The sequence below is a fragment of the Mchenga conophoros genome, linkage group LG7, assembly GCF_057382185.1.
Source record: "Mchenga conophoros isolate Kocher_MC1m ecotype Shallow Benthic linkage group LG7, M_conophoros_male_GT1.1, whole genome shotgun sequence".
Lineage (NCBI taxonomy): Eukaryota > Metazoa > Chordata > Actinopteri > Cichliformes > Cichlidae > Mchenga > Mchenga conophoros.
Window position 1 is genome coordinate 53,433,927 of NC_140532.1, and position 17,106 is coordinate 53,451,032.

At 38.7% G+C, this 17,106-nt stretch overlaps 2 protein-coding genes across 5 annotated transcripts in view; both read left to right on the plus strand.

The window, feature by feature from the left end:
* LOC146571129 (electrogenic sodium bicarbonate cotransporter 1-like) overlaps positions 1-9,749 on the plus strand; it is a 35,047-nt gene extending 25,298 nt beyond the window's left edge. For 2 of the 4 annotated variants that reach the window (XM_085280131.1, XM_085280133.1), the window contains 11 exons: positions 48-233; positions 682-795; positions 1,628-1,789; positions 2,488-2,666; positions 3,562-3,634; positions 4,364-4,432; positions 6,452-6,625; positions 6,706-6,870; positions 6,997-7,093; positions 7,387-7,460; positions 7,579-9,749. In XM_085280131.1, coding sequence (XP_085136257.1) covers positions 48-233; positions 682-795; positions 1,628-1,789; positions 2,488-2,666; positions 3,562-3,634; positions 4,364-4,432; positions 6,452-6,625; positions 6,706-6,870; positions 6,997-7,093; positions 7,387-7,430 — 1,263 coding nt within the window. In that variant the 3' untranslated portion in view covers positions 7,431-7,460; positions 7,579-9,749. The remainder of the gene's footprint in view (positions 1-47; positions 234-681; positions 796-1,627; positions 1,790-2,487; positions 2,667-3,561; positions 3,635-4,363; positions 4,433-6,451; positions 6,626-6,705; positions 6,871-6,996; positions 7,094-7,386; positions 7,461-7,578) is intronic. The other 2 variants (XM_085280130.1, XM_085280132.1) reach the window with 1 other exon arrangement.
* A 5,170-nt stretch (positions 9,750-14,919) lies between these two features.
* Positions 14,920-16,680, plus strand: LOC146571130 (neuropeptide FF receptor 2-like). Its single transcript, XM_085280134.1, has 3 exons — positions 14,920-15,250; positions 15,581-15,680; positions 15,786-16,680. The coding sequence occupies exons 1-3, from the start codon at positions 14,920-14,922 to the stop codon at positions 16,678-16,680; spliced, it is 1,326 nt and encodes a 441-aa protein (XP_085136260.1).
* Positions 16,681-17,106: the final 426 nt, after the last annotated feature.

Sequence of the window (17,106 nt, forward strand, 5' to 3'; positions counted from 1 at the left end):
ACTGATAACTGTTTTGTTTTTTCTGTTTCTGCCTTTTTTCATTCCAGCCGGTAAATGCTACCTTGGCATCTCTGACCAAGAAGCAGTGTATGAAGTATGGAGGACAGTTAGTTGGAGAAAGCTGTGGCTACATACCTGACATCACCCTGATGTCTTTCATTTTGTTCCTTGGGACCTACACCTGCTCCATGTCTCTGAAGAAGTTCAAGACGAGCCGCTTCTTCCCCACCCGAGTGAGTGACAGTCACATCGTTTTTCCACATCTAGATGAGTTGTAGCCAGCGTTGTGGTGCATATTTTCCCAGATTTCCCGATTACTTAATATGTGACCACATTTTTATATGTTTCAGTTGCATTTTACTTAAAATTATTGATTCGAAGAAGTCTTTTTTTTGCATCTTGGTTTGCATGGAAGTCTTTCTTTGTGGAGTTTGCACATTCTCCCTCTGCCTGTGTGGGTTTCTCCAGGTGCTCCGGTTTATTCCCTAAAGTCTAAAGCCGTGCTTGTTAAGTTAATTGGACGTGGGAGTGTGCAATTGTCTGTCAAGCTGTGTTAGCTTGCCTGCATTTTTTTTTTTTCAGCACACAAAGAAAAGGGTCGGCACACTTTTCTTCAAAACTTCCAGCCCCACAAACTCAAAGACACTGTCAAACCCTCCTTAAACGTGTCTTCCTTTCTAGGTGAGGAAGCTCATCAGTGACTTTGCGATCATCTTGGCCATCCTTCTCTTCTGCGGTGTGGATGCCTTAGTTGGTGTGGAGACTCCAAAGCTCTTAGTGCCAAGTGAATTCAAGGTAGGCATCTCCCGGAAGTTTGCCAGTGTACTAGAAAGTCCTCATTTCATCGTGACGTTTTGAAATCATTAACTGAATTGTCTTTCAGTGGTGCTCTTTCCTCCGACCACATTTATAATGATTGATTGATTGATTGGTAATTTATTTCAACATGTGAACAATATACAAGTACATTTAGAAAAGAAATGAGAGAAAAAAAATATATACTATACAAATTACATACAAAAAAAACATTCTGATTAATTTACATGTTGAAAGGGAGTGGGAAGAAGTATACACTTATTTAATCCCACCCCTGTCCCATAAATTATCAGTGAATATTTAGTCAGCTTCCTTACTGATATAATTTGTAATAAAAATAGTGAACAGATTTCTGATATACTATATACTATAATATCACATCATGAATTTTTTGTTTGTTTGTTTTTAAATAGAGACATTCACTTAATTTAAATATTTTCCTTTTCTTTATAGATCGAGAAGATCATATTTTTATAACGAATGATAATGAATGATGTTTCGGCAAGAAAGCCTGTGTAATTCTTCCAAATCCAAGCATAATGCTTTTCTTTGTAGCACACCCAGGAGGACACAGAGCTTGATTATAGGGGATGTGAGAACATAAACTAGCTCTTTGAGTTGCAACTTTAAATTGCAAGAACAGAGCTACCTTTGTTTGTTCACGGAGTCTTAATTCACTGTTTTTCTGTCATGTAACAATGCACCGGTAATTTCAGATCTGTAATCTTTTTGAGATGATATCGGGGCTTGGATAGTCTGTCTCCAGTGTTTTTAACAGTCTTTTTTTTTTTTTTTCTTTTCTTTCCCATAGCCCACAAGTCCACTGAGGGGCTGGTTTGTTCCTCCTTTTGGAGGAAACCCTTGGTGGGTGTACCTAGCAGCTGCACTTCCTGCTGTGGTTGTCACCATTCTGATATTCATGGACCAACAGATCACCGCTGTAATTGTCAACAGGAAAGAGCACAAACTTAAGGTTGGTGCACCATCTGAAGGCTTAAGAAGAGTGAAATGATTGAATACGTTCAGTAATAAAAAAGAACCAAAAAGAATCCAAACTAAGTATGTAAATTTTTATTTCTGTAGCACATTTAAAACCAAAGTGCAGGACAGCCAAAGCATCAATAGATAAAGCCAAGTTTCATGAAATGACAACAAGAACTTGTCAGTGAATTTCTTTTCAGTACAAGTTTCTAAAGATCAGAAGAATACACAAAGTCAGGAAGATGAAGGGATATAAGACAAAAATGTTGGCCATGAAAATCCAATGAATGGTACATAAAAGACTAGTTAAAAATTGACACAGGAAGCCAAAATCAAAGTATAAACAACAATAAGAAGACTCCAACAGTAAACTAAGACTGGACTGAACAAAAAGCCACAGAGCAGCAGTGATAAAAGAGTCTAGAAATGGATCTTACCTGCAGTACCAGGAACGACATGCAATGAAATACATTTTATTCCTTATCTGTTTCTGGATTAAACAGTCATTTGTAGTCATTTGCACTGCATTATGTTTGTCTAATTGTATACATATATTCCCAGACTTCCTGATATATTATTAATATGTGACGCTCGGTGTGCTCTGATCACACTATTGCAGCAGCACATGATTTGTTTAATATCTGGAGTGTGGGAACCACTTGTTATATAATTTTTTTTGTCTCCTGTTAGAAAGGGGCAGGTTATCACTTGGACCTGTTCTGGGTGGCCATCCTGATAGTGATCTGCTCTTTCATGGGCCTGCCATGGTATGTGGCTGCCACTGTCATTTCCATCGCCCACATCGACTCTCTGAAAATGGAGACTGAGACTTCTGCTCCCGGAGAGCAGCCTAAATTCCTGGGTGTCAGGTGAGTTAAAGCAGCTGCTGGACGCTGTGTTGACGTCACTTAACAATTAAATTCATTCTGGCATGGTGGTCTCGAACAAAGGTGTCTCAGTTTTCCCAGAGCACTGTCAGTATTTGATTGTACTAGCTAGTTAATTGCATTCATTTTAGATTGAAGTGATTAAAAAAAAAGAAGAAAAAAGAAATCACTCAGGTGGTTTGCATAATGCTGTGTGCAGTAACTCATACGCACACACTGTGAAAAATACCTGCTGCGTGCACAGTCCTTTCTTTAGAAAAGGAAAAATCATTTTATCCAAAAAGGCAATTACTCTCCAGCAACAACAGGAGGAGGGGAGGAAATGGAAAGATTCAATTAATCATGAATTAGACAGTCAGGAAGGAACAAAAGAGAGAAAACAGTCTTGGAAAATGACAGAAAGGGGTAAATCTACACAGAGCTCTCTGTGTGTACACACAGATATAAATACTCCTGCAGTTCTTTAGGGAGAATGACTTCATTAAAAAAATGAAAACAAAACAAACTTGTCAGCGAGGTGGAGGTCAGGAAAAAGTTTATTTTTTGTTACCAAGTCTGCAAAGACTGTATCATCGTGGATTTGTATAGTTGATGACAGGGATTTCCTCCATGTGGTTAACTGATTGGAGCGTGAGCCGTTTAGATTCATCATGCTCATTGTTTTTACGAACTGTAACTTTTGCATATGCAACCATTAGACATGAAATTCCAGCACATGGATGATCAAAAAGGTGTGTGTATGATGTAGATGCCATGCTGTCTTTTGTGAATTTTGCCTAGGGGAATAATAAACATACTAAAAAAAACAACAAAAGTTTTAACTTCTCTGAATCAAATCTGCTGATTAATTTGTGTGACGTTTCCCCCTCTAACTCAGGGAACAGCGAGTCACTGGTATCTTCGTGTTCATCCTGACGGGACTCTCTGTCTTCATGGCTCCTATCCTCAAGGTAGTGCTCCAACTTCTTAATTCTTCTGTGGAATTATGGATTACTGTCCGCCCGTTTTAGGACAAACTCCTGTCTTCCCTCTGAAATGTAAAATAATTTCAAGTCTTTTATTCATCCGATTAGGAGCTTCTATAGCTGAAGTAATATGTTGTGAAATAAGAATGTGCATCAGGGCTTAAGCTCCAGTTGCAGCACCTCGGCTTCTCAAATTTCCATTTCTTTGTTGAGCTGCCCATGAGTTGTGAAGACTCTGAGAGGTGATTTTTTTGAGCTGGTACGCCCCCTTGAGGGTATTTTCTATACTGTGTTTCTGATTCTCAGAAATAGCATTTTGTTTTTGCATGAACTGTATTATAGTGGCATAAAATAAAATTTTTTCATAAATTTCTAAATTTTTGCTCTAAGTTGCCTCATTTTAGTAATTTCTTTTCATATATTTTATATTTTTTATATTACTTAATCTTTTTTTTACGCTGATCTAGGAGCAGGTACTTCTCAGTCCTGTGCAAGCTAAAAGCCCGGTCACACTGGTAGCTCAGTAAAAAGAACATTCTTAGAAAAGCTTCTTGTGGACTATTTTTAACTAAGCAGTGTGAGCCAAAAGAAGTCATGTTTCTTCTGAGAGGGTAGCTTTGACACGTGTGTTTCTGTTTCCTCTTTTTTTTAAGTCACAGTCACACGTGTAACATTAATATCTTTTTTTTTTTTACTGTGTTCTGTGTTCTTCAGTTCATTCCCATGCCAGTGCTCTATGGTGTGTTCCTCTACATGGGTGTGGCATCGCTCAATGGTGTCCAGGTGAGTCACTTTGCCCTGTTCACTACCTACTAACCTGTGTTGGGTGGGTTGCTTTGAACAACACATAGCACACGTAATAATTAAAATATGATGAATTTCTTTTTGTGTTTTATTAAGAAAAGAAGTAATAACACTTAAACCAGAGCACAAAGAACAAATAAAACACAATGAACAGACTCTCAAAAGACTCAAATTAATACATTATTTTTCTAGCTAGCGTCCACACTAACTATACAAATAATGTATTCTGCTGATGTATTAATTGTGTCATTTACTTATTATTCTTATTGTAAAAATGTGAAACAATTTTATTTTATTTTTGCAGTAATTTTTTATATTAAAAATCTTTCTAATTTGTCATTAGAAAAGAAATCCTAATTTTCAAAATATTTCATATCATTTGAATTCTTCAATCCAAAATAAATAATTCCTTTAGGTTTGCAACTTTGAAAAGAAACAATATAATTATTTATTAATAAAAAGAGTTTGTTTAATAGGCTTAAAAGGTGGTAATTAAAGTATTTTATCTTATTTTATTTTGTCCTTAATACCAATAATATTTTTAAAAAGAACCACTCTGAGAGATGCCAGCACGGTGGTTAGCACTGTTGCCGCACAGCAAGAAGGTCCTGAGTTCAATTCCACCATCAGGCCGGGGTCTTTCTGTGTGGAGTTTGCATGTTCTCCCCGTGTTTGCGTGGGTTCCCTCCAGGTACTCTGGCTTCCTCCCACCGTCCAAAGACATGCAGCTTGTGGGGATAGGTTAATTGATTAATCCAAATTGCCCATAGGTATGAATTCGGGAGTGAATGTGAGTGTGAATGGTTGTCTGTCTCTGTGTGTTAGCCCTGGCAAGACTGGCAACCTGTCCAGGGTGTACCCTGCCTCTTGCCCTATGACAGCTGGGATAGGCTCCAGTGACCCCCGCGACCCTGAAAAGGATAAGCGGAAGTGAATGAATGGATGGATGGATAACTCTGAGAGTGCAAACCTCTGCCGAAGTAGCTCACTCTCTGGGTAGTATTTACTTTAGGATAACGTGACGGATGTTTACTTTACCTACTCCTACATGTGTAATCAATGTAAAATCAATATTGATTTGTAAATAAGTGGAGATGAATAACTTGAGCTCAATATTATAAGAGCATATATTTCTGACTAACTAGGCAGCTCTTGACAGTGTAATGTAATAGTATAAATAGTATATGAGAGTATACGGGAAAATATAATGTGAGATTAAGAATCTCCATATACCAGTATCAAATGTTCCCCGATGTTGTAAATGATGTAAGCATAGTTCCAAAGATAAAATACATTTTATGAAGGTTTTCCTTGATTTGACCTTGAGGGAGAGGTCATACACCCAAAGTAATGTGATATTTAGAGTCCTCACTGTTACAGTATAAACCATACAAGTGAGAAACACAGTTTTAAATAGCTCTCTCAATCATCAATATTACCACTATGACCTTCAGCTCAATCTATAGACCATGAAGGAGAGGTCAGAGGGAAGTGTGACCGGATATTTTAAATATTGTTATGATACTTTTTATATGTTGACAACAAACACCACGCTTGTAAGAATCATAGTTGCCTTTTGTCATTTTTCAACCCATAAATTATTAAGTTGACCTTGAAGACGTTGGTGATGTAAATCAAACTTTCACAGATTCTTAACATGAGTCTAATCTACATCTCTACAAAGTTTGATGGAAATTCATTCAGGATTTTCTGAGCTATTGAGTTTACAGATGGAATGGATGAAAGCGTTTCCAAAAACATAACCTCCTTGGCGGAGGTAATTTATCAATAATTGGATTACATTATACTTTGGTACATTATTGGATATTTTAATAGGAAAAAACTGACTGCGTAGCACTGCTGTCTCAGAGTATCAACCAAAATTGGAAAAGGAAAAGTCATACAGGAGTATAAAATCTCTGAATTGTTTTCCAGGTTCTAACTGCAGCGTGTCCGATTCTTAACCTACTGAACTTTTTATCTGTTTCTTTGATCCAGTTCATGGATCGTTTGCAGCTGCTCCTCATGCCTGCCAAGCACCAGCCGGACCTGATCTACCTGCGGCACGTTCCCCAGAGACGCATCCACCTCTTTACTTTCATCCAGGCCCTGTGCCTGGCCTTCCTGTGGATCCTCAAGTCTACTGTCGCTGCCATCATTTTCCCTGTCATGGTGAGGCAAGGCTGATGTGACAGAGCTCTGTATTTTGCCCTAAAAATTTAATTGATTCAAACTTTTCCTCTCTTTGTAAGGTTTTGGCATTGGTTGCTGTTCGCAAAGGAATGGACTACGTGTTCTCCCAGCATGACCTCAGCTACCTGGATGATGTCATCCCAGAGAAAGACAAGAAGAAGAAAGAAGATGAGAAGAAAAAGAAAAACAAGAAGAAGGGAAGCATTGACAGTGAAATTGAATTTGTAAGTAAATGTCCATATGCGTTCAAAAAAGAAAGGCATGATACAGTTTCATTAAACGGTTATCGTCCAGTTCCCCACATCAAAGTAATCCATGAGTGTTAATGTTTTCATTCCCTCCTCCCACAGTCTGACTTCCCCTACCATGCAAATAATGTCCCCAGTATAAAAATCTCTATGGATATGATGGAACAGGAGCCCATGTTGGGAGATAAATCTTTGGATAGTGAGTACTAGTCAGGATTTGCTTTGCTTTAGCTTCAAAGGGCCGCTCCAACTAAAGGCTTCCTTTTCTTGTCATGCTAGCCCTCTTGCATTTCACTCATATGACATTTAACATCTTTAAAGATCAGCATGCTTTCTGTCTGTTTCTAATGCTTCTCTGAGCAGCCCATTTGGGCTTTTAACACTAAAAGCAGCTTTGCTGTGCTTGCTTTTCTTTCCCCCCACTACTACTTGAAATTCATGATTGATTGATGTTATAAAAAGTTTTTGTGTCATATTTTTTTCCCCCGCCAGGACCTCCATCGTCGACTTTCCTTCACCCCCATACACCGTGCTGAGCACTACTTTTTCTCTCCGTCTGTGGATAAGTAAGTGACAACCTGCTGTCATTTGAATATTTGTACATTCAAAAGGCAAAATGCACAAATATTACACACCATGTGATTTTAAGTTTTTCCTGAGGCGTAACATTTTTGCCTCTTTCAGTCTCGACAGCGGTTCATACAAAAAAGGTTCACCTCAGATTCGAATAGGCCAGGACTCTGTGGACAGCTGTTTCGTCTGCAAGAAAGGGTCCGAAAGTGTCCTGTGAAAAAACCAGCACTACACAGAAACCACACATTCTCTCTTTTGTTTTTAGTTTTTCTTTTTTCTTTTTGTACTGTAATACTGCCTCATAACAGTGTTTTTTAATATGCCACGTGCGAGGATTTGAATCCGATTAGCTGGAAAAGTATTTGTCATTGAAAGACTTTGGTGGTACTGAATTTTAATAAGTGCTGACACAAGACCATTTGTATCATTTTACTGCAGGAGACAAAAGGACTTCACAAGGTCACACAGTTTTTTCCTAATCTTCCCAATTTGTATGTTAATAACCGAACAAGAATCAGGCTAGAGTTGTGGTAATCATCAAATAGACCCAGAGATCCAATTTTGAGCTTCATAACACGCACACCACTTTCACTTATTCTTTTTAATAATATCCCACATAACCAGCCTCTCTTCCTAAGTACTGTGTTTAGTAGTTATTTTTTTAAGGTTATTAAGGCATAGCTCTTTGAACCTTGAGATTCAAACACGGTGGAGGTACTGCACAGAGGATTCAGAGTCCTCCTTTAGTGAACAAAAGACTAATCTATGCACACTTACACAAGGAACTTGATGTGAAGCATCCATCTAAAGATGCGTGTTCATAAACACACCCAGAAGAATAATGCAACATGCTTGAATGTGGCAAGAAGTAAATGGTTCATCAACACGCAGACTGGAACTACCATATTTGTTTCCTAATCTTGATTGTTGCTCCCCTTTTTTCTTTATTTATTATATTTAAACTCATAAAGGTTGCTGGTTGAATATTAAATACAACTTAGCCATTTAACCTTTTGTGGAAATTTGAAGTTTCTTTGATCTGTATCCACTCAGCTGTGTCGTCCCCATTGTGGGGATTTATCCATGTACTATACCTGTATGTAGCACTACCTCTTATTTACCTTAGGTGCCAGGCGTGATATATTAATATATCTGCTGTGCATTGATTTGTGATCAAATACTAAAAAGAACCCCTAAAAATCAGACGAACTGGCACTAGGATCTCTGAATCGTTTAAGATACATTTTGTTTTGGCAAAACATTTAAATACTATGTGCAAACTGCAATGATTTAAAGGGGCAGCATCACCCACATTTCTTATCAAAAAGCAAATATTTTAAGAGTATTTAAAATTTCTAAATATGTTTATTTAACAAGTTTAGTTTGGATGAATAAAATATTAAGGAGAAAGAAAGTCTTGTTTTCCTCCTGATGGTCCAAGAGCTGAAAGCTGGGAAGAGCTGAGAAGTATTTAGCCCATCCCATGCTTCATATTCCTATACACTTAAGTATCAACGTGTTACTGAGTCTGATTCAGTTCAATTGTAAAACTTGTTCAAAATATGTTAATTTAATCAAGTTCCAATCTTTTTATTGTTTTGTGTGTTATATGTATTTGTTTCGTTTTATGCAAATCAACAATCACTGTGAGATTATTACGATAATGCAACTTCTGGTTCTGGAAGAGCTACCGCTTATTAGTGCGCAAGGATATTTTTCTGAGACATTGGTGTCTATGCATTATCCAAATTTAATTTAGTAACAGCTGGATGAGCAGTGAAATATGCCAATCACACGTTAGACAAATGACTTGATCATGCTTGTTGCTACTTATTGCTTATTGAAGTATACACTGGTAACTTTAACTGATTCGGTTTTAAGGTGTCGTTGCCTGTCTGAATGTAATAAATCCTAATGAACTGAAATCTAGATGATCCTTGAAGAATTGACACGCACAGTTGGTGTCACTTCTGATTTTTAGTGGAAATAGGGGTTTGATCCTTGCTTTGAGCAATCGCTTCCATGTAGGTTGGACACAAAAGCCACATTGTCTTCCACTTTGTGCTTTGAGCTGCACATCTTGATCTCTTTGGACTTTCTGGTTCTGAATCTGCAATTATTGTAATATTTTTGATGTTAACGATTTTATACAAGCATCTTATGTGATCAAATAATCCTAGGTTACTCAGAATGAATAAAAATGTCCTTTTTTTTTTTTTTTTTTTAATGAAGTAGCATTTGAAAAAAGAGCAATAAAATGGTCCAAATGATTCTTAATTAAATTGTTGTGTTTTTCTTTAACCACCAAATCTCTGTATCTTTGCCCTGCTTTATGTTTGCCTGGCTGTTCTCCAACTATTTTGGCAGCTCAAGGAGCATTTCTTATATTTCATCAAGAGTTCTGCTCTGTTGCTACCTTTTCCTCTGGAGTGACCACTGTCTGCTTCACAAGTGTTAATCTGATAGATGCCAGCATTCAGTCACAGGGCGAAGAAAGTTAAAAAGGAAAGCTGCATATTTTCCATGATCATAGGACTCGAGTTGGCTTAAATGAAACAAATTGGCTCATTGCTGTGAGACACTGTGTTCTTTTACTTGCCAAAAGGGGGGAGGGGAGTAATAACTTCCTCCTCCACCGGTGCAGGAGAGAACATCATGTTTTGTTGCATAATACTTAATATTACTGGTGTTGTCCAAGCAACCAAACATGAATGATGGTGTGACTGTAAAAGGTCATGGAGATATCACCTGACTGATCTAAGAAGGTGTTCTGAACCTCTGCTTCACATAACAGGAGACTTTTTCTAATAATATGGGCAACCTAATATTAGATTGTAAAAACTGGTCAGTGTAATGCATGCGCTTTGACATTGACCATTAAAACAATAACTTCAGTAAAACCATGTGGTGTGATTTCAGCGTTGCATTTTTGCATTTTGCACGAGGGGGCAGTAGTGACTCTTGTAAAAGCCACACGCATGTTCAACACCAACAGCTCAAAATAGAAAATGTGATGAAGACTGTCTCAGCGCTGCATGAAGATACACAGAAAAGTCTCATCTGTCAGAAAACTGTGTGTGTTGGAAAGAGTTTATAACCAGTTGCTTTGGTTACTGCAGGTAAAAGATACTGCTTCTAAGATCAGCAGCATTCAGAGTATGCAGCCAGGTTAGGAAAATCCGCTTTGGCAACCTAAATGTGGTTCTTATTCCTTATGACTAGAATTTATGAGTAAATGATCCTCAAAAAAAAAAGGAAAAAGAAGATAGGAATTACTTATTCATCCCATATTTGGGAAACGTAATGTTTGAATGTTTTCTTAGCCAAAATAATATCAGCACATTTCTTGAACGTTCAGGTCGTATCTACAGTTTGTTCAGATTATTGCCGGCTCCCTCATTAAAATGTTAAAGCTTGATCTGAGGAAAGCAAACAGTTCGTGCCGCAGCTAGAAACAAATGTCCTGCTCAGTTACTGCCCAAGCAGCTTTTATTGCTCATAATAAACTGCTGGCCCTCAGTGCGCGCTGTTCATCTCTCCCTTGACATTGGCTCCGAAGTTCATAACAGTGTCCTGTAATTGCTTGTCCAGACTTTGTTCACTGTTTCATTTCCCAGTCGAGAGAGGCCATTAGTGTGTTTTCCCCAGGGGGCATTATAGGCTGTTCAACAGGGTCATGCTGTTGGTTATTTATTTATTTTTTCCATAATAAAATATCTTTGACTCTGCCAAGCAATGCAGTCATTGATTTGTTATTAGAATTGTCACATCTAATAGAGCTGATCTGTGGTCACTTTATCATTTAATTATAACTGTTATGTGTGAGCTGAGGAATGTTTCTTATGAAAGTAACAAGATGCTAAATGTGTTATAGCAGCACGCACCAGGATGCTGGCACGTAGCACTATCTGTGCAGTGTGGGTTCAGCGGCATGACAAATGTGATCTGTTGACGACAACAGTGCTTTGTAATTATGCATTCGTCGCTGTGTGAAAAGTAAAACAAATTGTTTGCAGCAGAAAATCACATAAAGCACAACACGATGTGAAAAAAGCTTTGGCTCGCAGGACGCTTGTAAAAGCACGAGCGGGAATTTTTATGGCACGCAGAGAAAAGTGAATGTTTGGCCTAAATGTGCTCTGCTCAGCTCAGGTCCACCTTACATGTGTTTTGAGCCATGTCCAGAACACATAGCAGTGCCATAACATCATTATTTTGTTGAGGGTGAATACACGGTCCATAGATGGATGTTTTATGCTTCTTTACATACACTCATCATGGTTATGAGTGTCATTTCTGTTTTTTTGTTTTTGTTTTTTTGAGATTTCAATGATTGTAGCGCATACATCTTTAATTACTTTAAAGTGAAGCAAGTTTTACCTCGCCATGAACCAAGTGGGTGCTGACCAACAAAGAAGTCCCTGACTGAAACTTGCAGCTGCCTGCGTGGACAAGCCAAATGTTTTTTGGAAAAAAGGTTTTATGATCAGACGAAGACAAAGATTGCACTCTTTGGCCACAATGATAAGAGCTTTGTTTGGAGGAGTAAATGTGGCGCTTTTAAACCTAAGAACACTTCACAAGCTGCCAAACATGGTGCTCTGGGACTGTTTTGCAGCCAGTAGTACTGGTACATTACCTCCAAACAGCCAGATGGTTGAAATTTGGACACAGGCAGTAGTTCCAACAGGAGAATGATCCCAAACACACATCAAAACTGGTTTTGAAATGGATAAAGCAGGCATCTAGAATGGTGTTCCCAATGCTCTGAACTCAAACCCTATTGAAACTCTCTGGACTATGCTTAAAAGCAAACCTTTGTCAGGAAACCAATCAGTTTTGCCCCCAAAAATCAAATAAGTATTGTTGATGGCTACCAAAATCATCAGGTCGAGATGCACCTTGCTAAGATTTGACTCTGTAAGTATACTCTGACTTTTGAACTTGTGTGGATTATAATACAATCCCCAATAAATTCAAACTTATGCTTAAAATGTATGCTGTACAATCATTTTACCCTGGAAAAACAACAGTTCAGAGAAATCATCAAAAGCCCAAAATTACCATGACATTCATGCTTATGATGAGAGTATGTGACTTCTGACTGTACATACTGCACATAAGAAATATTTTAGTCCTTTATGTTTAGTTGAGTAAGATTTTCAAATCATCCCATATTTTCCTGTGAGATTAGCTTCAGATGAGATTATGCAGACGTTTGTCTTGCCCTCTCATTTCTTCCATGGGTTTACACCTGAGGACAAAGAGGCGTATTGTTTCGGATTAAGCATATGTTCTATTATTCTCACATTTTTCACAAGGTTTACAATTTGCCACTATTCTTAGACATACTATGACATTTTAACAACTTCATGTAAAGCAACACTATGGCTGTGGACTTTTGAGAAAGCGAAAACTAAAGGCAAAAAAGAAGCCAGTCTGCCCGGCCATAACAATTTCCCCCCTCTGACTTCTTTCTGTGGTCAGAGTCCATAGAGATTTGAGATATAATCATTTTAACATGTTAATTATACAACCTGAAGCAACTGCAGGTAATGCCTGAAGTGTTTTTCTAACACTCACAGTAATTAACTATTTTGCGAGGTAAAAACATTAGCTGGCTTCCTCCCTTCTATCTCGATTTCTACTCAACATTCCACTCGCGAAGCACAAAAACTTTCTGCATCCTGATCAGGTATCGCTTTGTACAATCACTCCTCACACACTTTCTTCCTCATCTCTCGATCTTGCATTAATCAGATACTGATGACTTTTAAATCCCTCTTCCTTGCTTCTCTACAGTTGATGTATTTTCCCTTATTGGTTACCTTCAAAGCACATTTTCCCATTAATCATGAATTCTCTTTACAGTGTTTTTCCCCTCCTTCTGTGTATGTCCACCTATTGCCGAACTGGCAATAAAGTTGACTTTGACTTCAGTTAAATCTAATGCAGTTGCACAGACTTTCATCACTTAGACTTCACATTTTCTCCACTTATGCAATGTGAGTGTGAAGGGTGAGTTGCAAAAAGTAAGATTTGACTAATGCCAGACTTAGTTAAATCCAAGGCTGATCCAAGACAAGCGATCACTTTAATCAGCACCTGTTTATCAGATTAATGTGCGAAAAAAAACAAAAATCAGCTGTCTGTTCTGATGGCCACCGTTGGCCCTCACTTGCAAGGAGTCCTTGATTAGTGTGACATCTGTTGTGATGAGTTCACACAACGCCCAGGGACATGTATTGCTCCCAGCCCCTGCAACACCCAATCTATCCCTCCCAAGCGAATCTTGTCTGTGTCATTTATAAGTGCTACAGCAGTCTCTGCCTGTGCAGGCTGAGGGGATGCAAGGGGTCTCAGTGTGCAGCTTGTTGCTCTGAGTGAAATTTCTGTCAAATGGATTTTAACCACTTGTAGCAGCAGAAAAAGGGGAGTAAAAAAATCAGCTGTTTAAGGTAAGAATGCAAGGGTCTACCAAAGTGATTTGGTAGGCTTTTAGAAAAGTAAGTCTTTCCCAGAATATTAGTTTTTATCAGTTCTGGCTTATTTATCAGGGACAGAGTTGTAGTTCAATTATGGATCTGCATAAACTAATTTAATATAATATAATATAAAAAACTAAAAAAAAATGTGTAAAATAAATTTTTGCATTTTAAATATGTACATGAGCACAAACAAGCTACTTTTAACAGCTTCTGAGCTTTTATTGTGATAGATATTTATCTTTATCTAAACATAACGATGTCTTGTTCTCTATTAGAAAAAATAACAGTGCTTACTTCATCTTTGTTTAAATAGTCTGGATGACAGGAAAAGTAAGTATCACCTTTAAACAGTGTTTTTTCAAAATAGAAAATACGGAAAAGCGGAAAAGCCAAAATGTGATGCTCCAATAAGAGGGTGGCCTCAGGGGGCCTCAGGAGGTTAAAACACCTATGCATTAGATTTTTAATCCATGACACAAGGACACAGTTTGAATTAACAGTTTATTAAAAATAGCTGAGTAACTGAGTTCAACATCGAAGTCTTGGGAGAAATATGAGCATAGCTTTGGAGAATTTAAAAAAAAGATCAGAATAGAGGTAACCTTCCCAGACTGCTGTCTTACAGTAACTGCGCTAACAATCCACAGGCCAGCAGGTAGTGATTCCCACTGCTCCCAGAACAGATGACTTTTAATCAGTCAGTGTGAGCATCCACTGAATCAAGCTACTTGTACTGACCCAAGAATTGGTTTATTGATTACCGGTGAGGTTCTATTGGTCTATGTTATTACCAGTTGATTTCTTCTCCTGGTAATCAGGATTGCCTTCCCATCGGGAGGACCATGTTGATCTGGCTCATGATTAGTTGACTTTGTTTAGAAAAGCTGTTGGAAATGGCCAATCCCTTAACAGATTACAGTACTGCCTGACTCTATTCCTCTCTCTCTTACATCCAGATATCACCATGACCCTGAATTTTCTAAACACGACCTCATGGGAGGGCCTGAACTCCATCTCCAACTCCTCAGGAGTGCACAAAAATCCTTTGACCTTCCAAAACATCACTTATGTTGATTTCTACCTCCACAAGCCCTCAGTGGCTGCAGTCTTCACTGTGTCCTATCTGCTTATCTTCCTGGTGTGCATGGTGGGCAACGGGGTGGTGTGTTTCATTGTGCTGCGCAGCAAAAACATGCGCACGGTCACCAACCTGTTTATTCTCAACCTCGCCATCAGTGACCTGCTTGTCGGCATCTTCTGCATGCCGACCACACTGGTGGACAACGTCATAACAGGTGACATGTTCTCTCTTTCCCTATTTTTAAGGCACTTAAACACATGGAAATTCAAAATTTTACCCTAGAGTGTTATTGGAGCACATTACAGGAGGTTTTTACTTGTGACCTTTTTTTTAATGCTAAAATAGAGAAAGGTCAATAAAGTTGTTAATTTTATCAGTAAGAAGACCAATAAAGGCAATTTAATCATAATAAAAACTGCTATAAGGTAAAAACAAACAAACAAACAAGACATTGTCATTGTGTGAATGACGGTTCAAATAATCAAATGAATAATCAAATGAAATAAATCAATGATTTTATCTTCTTTTGTCTTCTTTTGGGCAGGCTGGCCATTTGGTCGGGTAGTTTGTAAGCTAAGTGGGATGGTTCAAGGCATATCTGTGTCAGCATCGGTGTTTACGCTGGTGGCAATAGCTATTGACAGGTAAGAGCTGTCATTTCTGTAATTTCTGATTACTGTTCACTTGTCTGTTTTACTCTGAAAGATTTACTTCCTTTATACATCTTCTTTAATCCCCTTTTCTATCAGGTTCCGCTGCATTGTTTACCCTTTCAAGCAGAAGCTGACCATTGCCACCTCCAAACTAATAATTGTCATCATTTGGGTCCTGGCTGTGGCTATAATGTGTCCTTCAGGCATCATGCTCCAGGTCACAAAAGAGCAGAGGGTGCGAATAGTCCTCGGCAGCAACAACGACACCCGTCCCTTCTACTGGTGTCGCGAAAATTGGCCCAATCAGGAAATGCGGAAAATCTACACTACTGTCCTCTTTGCTAACATCTACCTTGCTCCTCTTAGCCTCATTGTAATCATGTACGCTCGCATTGGTTACACGCTCTTCAAGACCACTATCTCACCTGTTAGGGGCAGTGGGAGTGAGTCTCTAGAAGGCAGTGGCAAAAACAAGTCAAGCATGGAAGGTCGTCAGACAATCACAAGGAAGAAGAAGCGAGTCATTATGATGCTGCTCGTTGTGGCTCTGCTCTTCATCGTATCCTGGCTGCCTCTGTGGACCCTGATGATGCTAAGCGACTACATCAGCCTGACACAGCATCAGTATCGTGTCATTAATATTTACATGTATCCCTTAGCTCATTGGCTGGCTTTCTCAAACAGCAGCATCAACCCCATCATCTACGGATTCTTCAATGAGAACTTCCGCAGAGGCTTCCAGGCAGCATTCAAATTCCAGCTGTGCTCTGCTGACATTCTGCGCCAGAGGACTTACTCCCATCGGATCAGAGGAAATGCTGTGGTCCCCCTACGACCTGTCGCCCCCAGCAGATCATGCTCTGGAGTTGGATCGGGGTTAGTGGAAAATAAGAAGAGCTCAAGTCAGGAGGAAGAGTGCTTGTCTGGTAAAAATGACATCAAAGAACAAGACGTGATCACGGAGGACCTGAAAAGGGTGTCCAAGATTTAGGCAGACTTTGACAATGTGCAGTGACTGCCCCGTTTCACAAACAAAGAGGTTTCTTTAACTTGTTCTAGATGAATTTAGACTACTTTAATTCCTTGTAAATCTAGATATGTCTTATGGTGTTATGGTGTCTATGGTGTTATGGTGTATATGGCAAAGTATGATATAAGCAGAGACTTTAAAATGACTCAAGACTTGGAAACGTCTCTACAACATCTCAAGAGCACCTATGATTCCTGCTTCCTGCTCATTATTTTTGTTCTCGGACAACTGCAGTAGAGAGTCCATCCATCTATCCATCCATAGTCTGGGATGCAGGGGTAGCAGTCTAAGCAGAGATACTCAAATGTTCATTTCCTCAGCCAACTCCTGGGCTGGGGCACTGAGGCTTTCTCAAGTCAGCTGAGAGACATATTCTGTCCACTGGGT

Excerpts from the sequence above, each read along its gene's own strand:
- LOC146571130 (XM_085280134.1), top strand. The coding sequence starts at position 14,920 with ATGACCCTGAATTTTCTAAACACGACCTCATGGGAGGGCCTGAACTCC. Across the intron at positions 15,251-15,580 it reads GGTGGACAACGTCATAACAG|GCTGGCCATTTGGTCGGGTA; the intron begins GTGACATGTTCT and ends TCTTTTGGGCAG. Across the intron at positions 15,681-15,785 it reads GTGGCAATAGCTATTGACAG|GTTCCGCTGCATTGTTTACC; the intron begins GTAAGAGCTGTC and ends CTTTTCTATCAG.